This window comes from Entamoeba nuttalli (assembly GCF_000257125.1).
Source record: "Entamoeba nuttalli P19 unplaced genomic scaffold asmbl_2407, whole genome shotgun sequence".
In the NCBI taxonomy this organism is placed as follows: Eukaryota; Evosea; order Mastigamoebida; family Endamoebidae; genus Entamoeba; species Entamoeba nuttalli.
In genome coordinates, this window is record NW_008575298.1 from 1 (window position 1) to 9,082 (window position 9,082).

A 9,082-nucleotide genomic window follows, 5' to 3' on the forward strand; every position below is an offset into this window, starting at 1 on the left:
AAAAAAAAAAGAATAAAAGATTTTTTAAAAACAAATAACTAAAAATTGAAATTTATAAATTAAAAATCAATTTCAATCTAATTTAAATTATAAAAAGTGTGCATTTCTTTCTTTTTTTTTTAACCATATGTATTAATAATTTAGAGTAACGAGTGAAAGAAAAATTGGAAACAAGGATTAACAGAATAAGGGAATGGAATTTTTTGAGCTACCATCATTGAATTAACATAATCTGCAATATCTGTCAAAATTTGAAAATCTACCATTCCAAAAGGATCATCATGAATTGAAGATATTTCAAACCCATTCATATCATTAATCCAAAATGAATATACTGGTATTCTTGGTGTTATTGAAACTAATGAATTTAATTCTTTTTTATAATTATTATAATTTTTAACAGAAGAGAACAATTCATTAATTTGTCTATAATCATCTAAAGAATTACTATTTAGTTGTGACTCATTTAATTTTAGTTCTTTCATTTTTTCATCAACAATTATTTTAATAATATGAGACAGATTAAATTCATTAATTACTAAACATTCTTTTGAAACTGTAATAAAATATTGAAGAGAACTTTGATCAGTTATTAATTTTTTCATTAATAAAATAATTACATCTAATCTTTTTTGATATGAAATAAATGTATGTGTTAATTCTTTTTCATTAAACTCACAAATTTTAATTTTTTCAAAATTAAATGAATCATAAACTGTTAATTGTTGTGCAAGTATTTGAGGATGAATAGTTAGTATATTATCAATATAAACATTTACAATACTCTTTTCATCTGTAACATAACTTATATATGGATCTCCAATTGGTTCTTTTAATGAATCATGAGGAGATCCTTTTGTTGATTTATAAATATGACCTTTTGGTGTGTGTTTATTTCTTGGTGTTTTTTTTTCTTTTTTCAGAACAAAACTATCTTTGTCTGTAATTAATATTGAAACTGGTGAACTAATATCAACTTCTTCATTAAACTTTTCTCCAAATAAATTAAGAACACAATTTCTAATAGTACTACTATAATGACAATTATTAAAACAATTTCTTAAATCATCTTTAACATTTAATGGTAACTCCTCATCTAAAGTTTCAAAAAAATTTTTAACAAGTATTTCTAAAATTTTTCTTTTTAAATGAACACAGTGTAATTCTCCATATTGTGTTGCATAACTTTCTATTTTTTTTGATATTTCACAACACCATTCTAAAAACAATTTTTCTTTCCCAACAAATTGATATATTTTTGTAAATAATGGAAGAAGTCCATGAACTTCATAAATATCAAGTGCTCCTTCAAATAATTTTTTTGGTGAAATAGTTAAAATATTTCCATCATTACTAAAGAATGGATCTCCTTGTGTATCAAAAATCTTTTCATGGTTTTGAAGAAGTGAATTAAGTAAAGTTGTTTCTCTTTCACCTATCTCTTCTCCTTCTCCAAATAAAATAGTTTGTGCATAATTTAATGGCATTTTCTTTTCAAGGACAAGGTTTGTTATTAATATAATAATTTCTCTATTTAGTCTGTCTTGTCTCCAAAAAACCATTCTATCGTCTGTAAATTCCCAAATGTCAATGTTTTCTACAACAACAAATTTCCATTTTTTTACTAAATCTATTACACTTTTGTATTTGTCACAAGTATTCTTTAATAAATTAATTACCATTCGTTGTTGTTCGATTCTATTTGGTGGGGTTACAGAACGGTCAGGTTTTCTTTTAACAAATAATGAGGACAATCCACTTAATCTTTTTTTCTTCTTAAGACTTGTAGCTTCTTCTTTAAAAGATTTTGATAACGTTGGTGAAATTGATGGGGAATACATCTTCGAATGATGATTAGTACTATATTCTTCTATAGTCATATCCAATTGACTAAAACTTATATTATCAATACCAGCCACTAAGCAGTACCTTGGTGAAATATCTTTTGCAGAAATAGACATGGTATTTATTATTTTCAAGATATATAAAGGGTCTATGAGAATTACTAACCAAAGAATCTGTGTTTTTAAGAAGGACTATTTTAGATAGTTTCTAACAACTATATTTTATTTTAATTTATTATGAAAATTTATGTCAGTTAATACCCGAATGTTTGATAAAACGAAGAGGTTTATCTATAAATAATAACTTCTCTCAAAAATATATTTTTCTTATCTTCCTTCTCTCTGCAATAAGAATGTTCGTAAAATTTTTATTTTTCTTCTTTTGTTATTATTTTCTTTTATGAGACTCTGTTTGTTTCTCTGAAACAAATGAATATGTTGTAATTTTTAAAAACAAATCACATATTTCATATCGTTATGACATTTGTTTTCTGTTTATTTACTATCATGTAGTTTTTTTATTAAAACAAATTAAAACATGTCAATAACATTCAAGAAGCTATGAAAAAATAGGTAAAGAATTAAGTCATTTTTTATTTGATAAAAATAAAAATAGAAGAGTTATTACGAATAACTAAAAATTCAATCAATTAGTTTAATCTATTTATTACTCCTATGTATGAAAGTATCAGTCTATGTATGAATCTTTTTTGTATATGAAGCTTATTCTTTAATAAACTTTTATGTCTTATTCAAATGATTCTCTTTAATTCACTATTAAATTTAAAGTAATTATTATTCTCTCATTATAACTCTTAATAATTTCTTTAAAAAATAATTAATATTTCATATGCAATTATTCATAACGTTATTGAAACATAATCGTTATTATTTTTTGTTGTTATAAAATCTTCTTTATAATGAGTTGTTTCATTATAAATAATGCAAACCTGAAAAATAAAAAGAAATTCTTTTTCTTTATTCATTTGTTAAAAGACCTTTAATTTATGTTAATACCTAAATAAATATATTTATATTTTTAACAACTTATATTCTTTGGAATTTTTATCATTGTATTTTATTAATTTTAAAAAAATCGCAATATTTATCTATTTAAATTTTTTTTATTATTTATTTATCAATAATAATGCAAAAATTACTATAATATGAAATTATAGAACTGAATAACAAAAGTTTTTTAAAGGTTTATAATTTTTTTTAAATATTATCTCAAACATAAAAAAAATATATTTAAAGTTTTTATTATATACAAATTAAATAATATAGATTTTTTATATTCCTTCTATTCTTTCCTATGTTCTTTTTAGTAACTTATTTTCACACTCTTTAATTTTCTTAAAACTATTAGCATCTTTTAAACTCCTTTGTTTGAAAAGATCATATTTTTGATTGTGTTTTTACTAATCTATTTTATTAACTCGTTTCAATATTAGAGTTGGACTGAAAAATAAAGTTTTACCTTTAAACAATTATATTAATTTTATTACTAGAATGAACCTAAACAAATAGTAATGTCATAACAAAAGTTTGGTATTATTTATTTAAATAAGAAAATCTATGGAATTTATAAGTCTCAATTTTTAGCTACAATTTATAATTTTAAATTGAAGAATGTAGTAAATAATTTAAATCTTATTCCTATTCACCACTCTTTTTTTCAATACATATAGTATATACCTTCTATGTTTCATTAAGATATAAGTTGTTCAAGAAAATTATCAGGTGAAGAAATGATAGGCATATCCAAAATTGAAAATTAGTTCTATAAATATAATTTGTGACTCAATTAAACAGTTATAAATCTCTTTTGGAATATTTTTATAGAAAATGATTAAATATGATTTTTCATATAAAAAACACTATAAATATTCAAATTAAACATTATGTACTATATTTAAATTTTATAAAATTTAATAAAAAATATAAAAATTTCATTTACTAATTTACATGATATTAATATTTACATTTTTTTATTGTGTATTATTTATTCAACGTCTAAATATTTGCCGTTACTAAACTCTTTTTTAGTTTCTTAATTATTTAATTTATATGTAAAGAAACACAATAAATTATAATATAATTTTAGCATCTAAAAAATTTTATTATTTAATCCTTAATGTATTTATTAAATTATTAATACAATAATGTATTAAGAATAATCCATTATAGTACATTTAATAATTATTAAATCTAATCCCACTTTGATACATAATTTTATATTTTTATAATACTAATAGTATAGAAAAGTTTTAATTGTTTCTTATTCAAACAATAGTTATTATTTAAAATTATTGTTATTTTACCCATTTAAACAAAAAAATAATGAGTATAAAATTTGTCAATAAATCATTTCTGTGTTTATTATCAGTTATTATTATTCTACTTTGGATATATTCTAAAAATAAAAAAATAAGAGTATTATTTATCAATCAAAATACTTTGATTTTTTTTAATTAAAAGAATAATCTCATTTTAATTTATTAAATCTAAGTAAATAATAAAACAGGTTATTGTTTTATAATAACAATAAATATTTTTGTTTATACAAGTTAGACTTAATTGTTAATTTGATATTTTATGTCAATATTTTCATTTAATTAAAATCTATGAAAAATGTTTATTATGAAATTTCATTAACATAGAATAGCATGCATTAATTTAATTTTAACAATAAAAAAGCATTTAAGTGTTTTATTAAGAGTTATTCAATTTTATTAAATGTCTTTACCCTTAATTTCTTAAATTTCCACTTTATTATTAAAATGAATGTTTGTAACTTATGAATCTCTTCTTTAACGATTTTCTAGGTGAAACTCTAAAAAAAAACAGAAAGACTAAAAGATTAATTTTATTTGATCCCCAATATGAACATTAAGATACTGTTGAGCATTTCCATTTACAATTGATATTTCAAAGGTTTTATTACTTCCAATTAATCCAACGAGAAAATATCCTTTTTTTGCACCTTCTTCATAAGTACAAACAAAATGAATTGGTTCTCTTTTATTCTGGGTTTGAATGTATTGAATTGAATTGTAATCACCTTCTTGATCAGAAATAATATTTCCAAAATGATCAATAGAGACAATAGTAATAATATTTTTTGTTTTGACTAAAGGAAATTGATATATTTTTTCATTAGACTCTATTCCATTAATTGAACCATTAAAAACAAATCGAGCAGCATTTAATGAAAAGACATCTCTTCCATGAAAAGTTGATGATGCGTTTTGAACATTTAAAACATAAACATGTTCTATTTCTAAGTTACAACGTTGTAATGAATGAGTAAAAATACCATTATTTGGTCCAACTAATGTAATAGTTTTAGTTTTAATTAATACTGCACTTCTATCTCCACCTACTCCTGGATCAACAACAGCAATAAACACTGTGTCATCTGGAAAAAAAGGAATAGCAGTACTTAAAATCCATGAGGCTTGTAATATACTTTGTGGATAAATGTCATGACTAATATCAATAATATTAACTAAACACGGACAATGTTTTGCAATAACTCCTTTCATAATTCCAACATATTCTCCATATCCAAAGTCAGTGAGTAGTGCAATAGTTTTCATTATAATAATTTTATTATTAATTATTTCTAGTTCATTAGAAATTAATTTGTTTAATACCAAACTTCTTTTATTATTCGTATTATCCTTTTATGATTAATTACATATAATTCTTTTAAACCGTTTATTACTTTTTATTATTTTATACACTTTCTAAATTTGTTACATTGTTCTTGTTATAAATACTTAAATACCCATGATTTCTTATTCAGTTTATTTTAAGAGACTATCTTAACCAAACAAAAATTTAGAATATGGAAATGGGTCATCTTCATCAATATAACTCTTTGGAAATGGTTTTGATAATTACCAACGTGAATATGAATGATTCTTCCAAGAATAGTATTTTGACTTATTATTAAGTATTAAGTCAAACAGATAAAGTTCTTTCATCATCAAGAAGGAGGATGTAGTACTAGTAGATTTAATCAAATCATCAATAAATGTAAACAACATAGACTACAATATTCACATAATTGAGAATAATAAGAGACTTCTTGAGATGAGAATGAATATGACAATTCATTAATTTTATGAATAAAATGAAGTAAACATTATTCACACATAAATTCAATTAACAATCAGAACCCCTGTCAATAACACTTGCATCACTTTATGGTCTCCAAAAGAATATTCAACTCTTTCAAATGGAAAGTCTATTTGAGTGATAATGTCTTGAGGATCCATATCCTTAGGTAAATAAAGAATAACGTTTGGACATTTATTAACACAAGTTTGATATAACTGTTGCAACCCATCAAATAACTGATTTAGAGACCGTTTATTTCTACATTTTGTTGGTCCTCCCCAAGGTGGTGCAATCAAAATAACATCAAAATCAGCTTCATCTACTCTTTTAATAAATGTAAAGGCATCTTCATTAACTGTTTTAATTTTATTAGCAACACCATAAATTTGTGCATTGTGTTCAAGTAATTCTAATTTAATTGGATCAAAATCTACAGATGTGACATAACTTCCAGCCACTGCTTGTTGAATAGAATCTCCCCCAACACAACAAAAAAGGTCCAATACTTTTATAGGTTTATTTAAAAAAAATAATCGTTGTTGAACTCTTTGAGCAATATGTTTTGCAATAGATTCAGGGGTTACAGAATACCAAGCCTCTTCATCCATCAAAATACCTTTATCATACAAAGAGAATAATTGATATCGTTGTTTATAATAATGTTGAATACTCATTATGAACCTTCAGAAGATTATTAGTTCTATTATTAAATTAATATAAAACTATACTTATAGTAAAATTAATCAAAAATAGAAGATTATTTAAAATTCTCTCTTTTTTCTTGGTTTATTGTTGTTCAGTCAATGGAAGAGTTTCATTCCCTGCATAAAACATTAACAAAATAACATTTTCATCAGTTCTGTTTTCTCCATAATGAATTTTACCAACTACTTCAATAATAGCCTCTCCTTCAGAAAATACTTGTTCTTTTCCATTTTCAAGAATAACTGTTAATTCTCCTTTAATAATAACACCTGCATTAATAACAAGATGGTGGTGCTTTTCTAAGTGGGTATGAGGTGGGATAATAATTTTCATGACGCTAATTTTTGGTTGACCATCTGGATAACTTGGTAATGAAGTACCATCCCAACTTGTAGTTGATTCAATTAATTTTTCTACTTTTACAGAGCTTGATTGCATTTAATTTAATTTTTTAGTTTTTCTCTAAAGAAAATGAATTAAAAAATCATGAGTCTTTCTTTAAATACTCATTTTATTGTTTCAACTCAAATGAACAAAACAATAAAACTCTGAAAAGTAGTAACTTAACAACAACAACACAAGTTATCACAAAGAAAGTCACAGAAACAATCACAACAACTTGAAAGAAAACTGCACATTTCATCACAAAAACAACAACAATGATCACAATACCATTCACAAAACCTCTCACAACATTCACAGTCATTGCAACAATTGCTACAACACCATTCACAACATGAACTACAACAATTAAAAAATTCGGAACATCCATCAGAAGTACATTCAATACAACACATTTGTCTCATTACATTATAATTTTTTGGGAATAACTTAGGACAACACTGAAACGCCCCTTTAAATCTACACTCAGTAATAAAAACAGTAAGTTGGGTTACTATAATATAAAAACCAAAGACATACCATGCAGGCAAAAATACTAATGAAAATGACCAATCTGCATATCCATCCAATAAAACTGATATCAATATCACAAATATAATTATCCCTGGCATAACTAACCACCATTCAATACAAAATACTGCTGCCATTACAGACTCACTCTCATATTTTAGAGTATCATAGATTTTGAAATGTTTAATAAAACTACTATTACAACCACAGGAACTTGCTTCAACATCACAACAACATTTACAACAATACATAACTGGATACACCATTGCAGCTATAATAATAGGAAGAACACAAAGAGTATAATATCCTTCTATAACTGAAAAACATCTTAACATCACTAAGAAAAAACCAATAAACAATAAAAATGTTGTTGGTCCATACATTAAACATCTCCATCCACTAATAGCACATTTACAATCATCCTTTTGATATGGATTACAATCAATGGTACCAATGCATGGATATAACAAACAGTATATTATAATTGGTATAAGCACATACCCAAAGTTTATAATATCATAACACCATAACATAAATAAAACCCATGAATAAACAATAATGCTAAATTTTGAATGTCTAAAACCACCTTTATTCGACCATAACCATAACTGATTAAAATAATCATAAGCCCCACCATACACTTTAACATCCCGATTTTCATTTACCATATCATTTTTTACAACTGTCATACATCCCCAACACCATAAGAAATGTGGTAAAATACCATAAAAAATAGTTGGGATTAACATTAACCATCCAACAACTTTCATTGAAACATCAATTGATCTATCCGCAGATAATGGACCAATAATCATAGAAATAAAAATAAAAGCTAATGCAACACTTTCAAAAAGAATATTAGAAGAACATCGTCTTTGACATAACTTAGTTTCAAACGTAAACTCTTCATTTCTTTCCCTTTTCTGTTGTAATAACCGTTCACGCTGTATCTTTTCATTCTCCTTTTTATTTTTAATTGAGTCAATACAACTATCAATAGAAGTGTTTGTATCAGCAACACCGCAAACTAAACGAACAACCTCCCCATCTTTTTCAAGTGAATTTAATGTTTTACATGTTGACGTAAAATTTACAAATGAGTCATAATCTAAGTTACTTGCAATCATTCTTAATGTGTCATACGGTAAATGAACAAGACCACCTTCCTGTTGAATTAAAGGTTGAAAAAATTCAGAGTGAACAAGCAATGGTATTTCAACATCGCCAGGGTTAAACTCTAATTCAAGGTCATCTCCCATCAAATTATTTAATTTATGTTTTAAGTTTAATCCTTTAATGTTTTAAATTTTTCTTTCTTTATTACTTTCTTGTTTTTAGAGATAAATATACTTTATTATAACTTTATTACAAATAACTATGTTAAAAAACAAAAAAAAAATATTTATACCTCAATAAGTGAATTATTTGAATAAAGATCCCGTTTCAAAAACCAAAAAGTAAGCCTAAATAAAAGAAGGGAAATAACGAAGAAG

The 9,082-nt window shown here is 24.2% G+C and overlaps 5 protein-coding genes across 5 annotated transcripts; all 5 read right to left on the minus strand.

Moving 5' to 3' along the window:
• Positions 1–140: 140 nt before the first annotated feature.
• Positions 141–1,961, minus strand: ENU1_022980 (hypothetical protein; the record flags this gene model as incomplete). Its single annotated transcript, XM_008857061.1, has 1 exon — positions 141–1,961. The coding sequence occupies one exon, from the start codon at positions 1,959–1,961 to the stop codon at positions 141–143; it is 1,821 nt and encodes a 606-aa protein (XP_008855283.1).
• A 2,738-nt stretch (positions 1,962–4,699) lies between these two features.
• On the minus strand, positions 4,700–5,446 carry ENU1_022990 (COG1912 domain containing protein; the record flags this gene model as incomplete). Its single annotated transcript, XM_008857062.1, has 1 exon — positions 4,700–5,446. The coding sequence occupies one exon, from the start codon at positions 5,444–5,446 to the stop codon at positions 4,700–4,702; it is 747 nt and encodes a 248-aa protein (XP_008855284.1).
• Positions 5,447–6,013: 567 nt separating this feature from the next.
• On the minus strand, positions 6,014–6,646 carry ENU1_023000 (CLL-associated antigen KW-2, putative; the record flags this gene model as incomplete). The annotated part of the gene is made up of 1 exon (XM_008857063.1): positions 6,014–6,646. The coding sequence occupies one exon, from the start codon at positions 6,644–6,646 to the stop codon at positions 6,014–6,016; it is 633 nt and encodes a 210-aa protein (XP_008855285.1).
• A 112-nt stretch (positions 6,647–6,758) lies between these two features.
• On the minus strand, positions 6,759–7,115 carry ENU1_023010 (cupin domain containing protein; the record flags this gene model as incomplete). The annotated part of the gene is made up of 1 exon (XM_008857064.1): positions 6,759–7,115. The coding sequence occupies one exon, from the start codon at positions 7,113–7,115 to the stop codon at positions 6,759–6,761; it is 357 nt and encodes a 118-aa protein (XP_008855286.1).
• Positions 7,116–7,240: 125 nt separating this feature from the next.
• On the minus strand, positions 7,241–8,848 carry ENU1_023020 (F-box domain containing membrane protein, putative; the record flags this gene model as incomplete). Its single annotated transcript, XM_008857065.1, has 1 exon — positions 7,241–8,848. One exon carries the CDS (start codon positions 8,846–8,848, stop codon positions 7,241–7,243), a length of 1,608 nt encoding a protein of 535 aa, XP_008855287.1.
• Between the last annotated feature and the right edge of the window lie 234 nt (positions 8,849–9,082).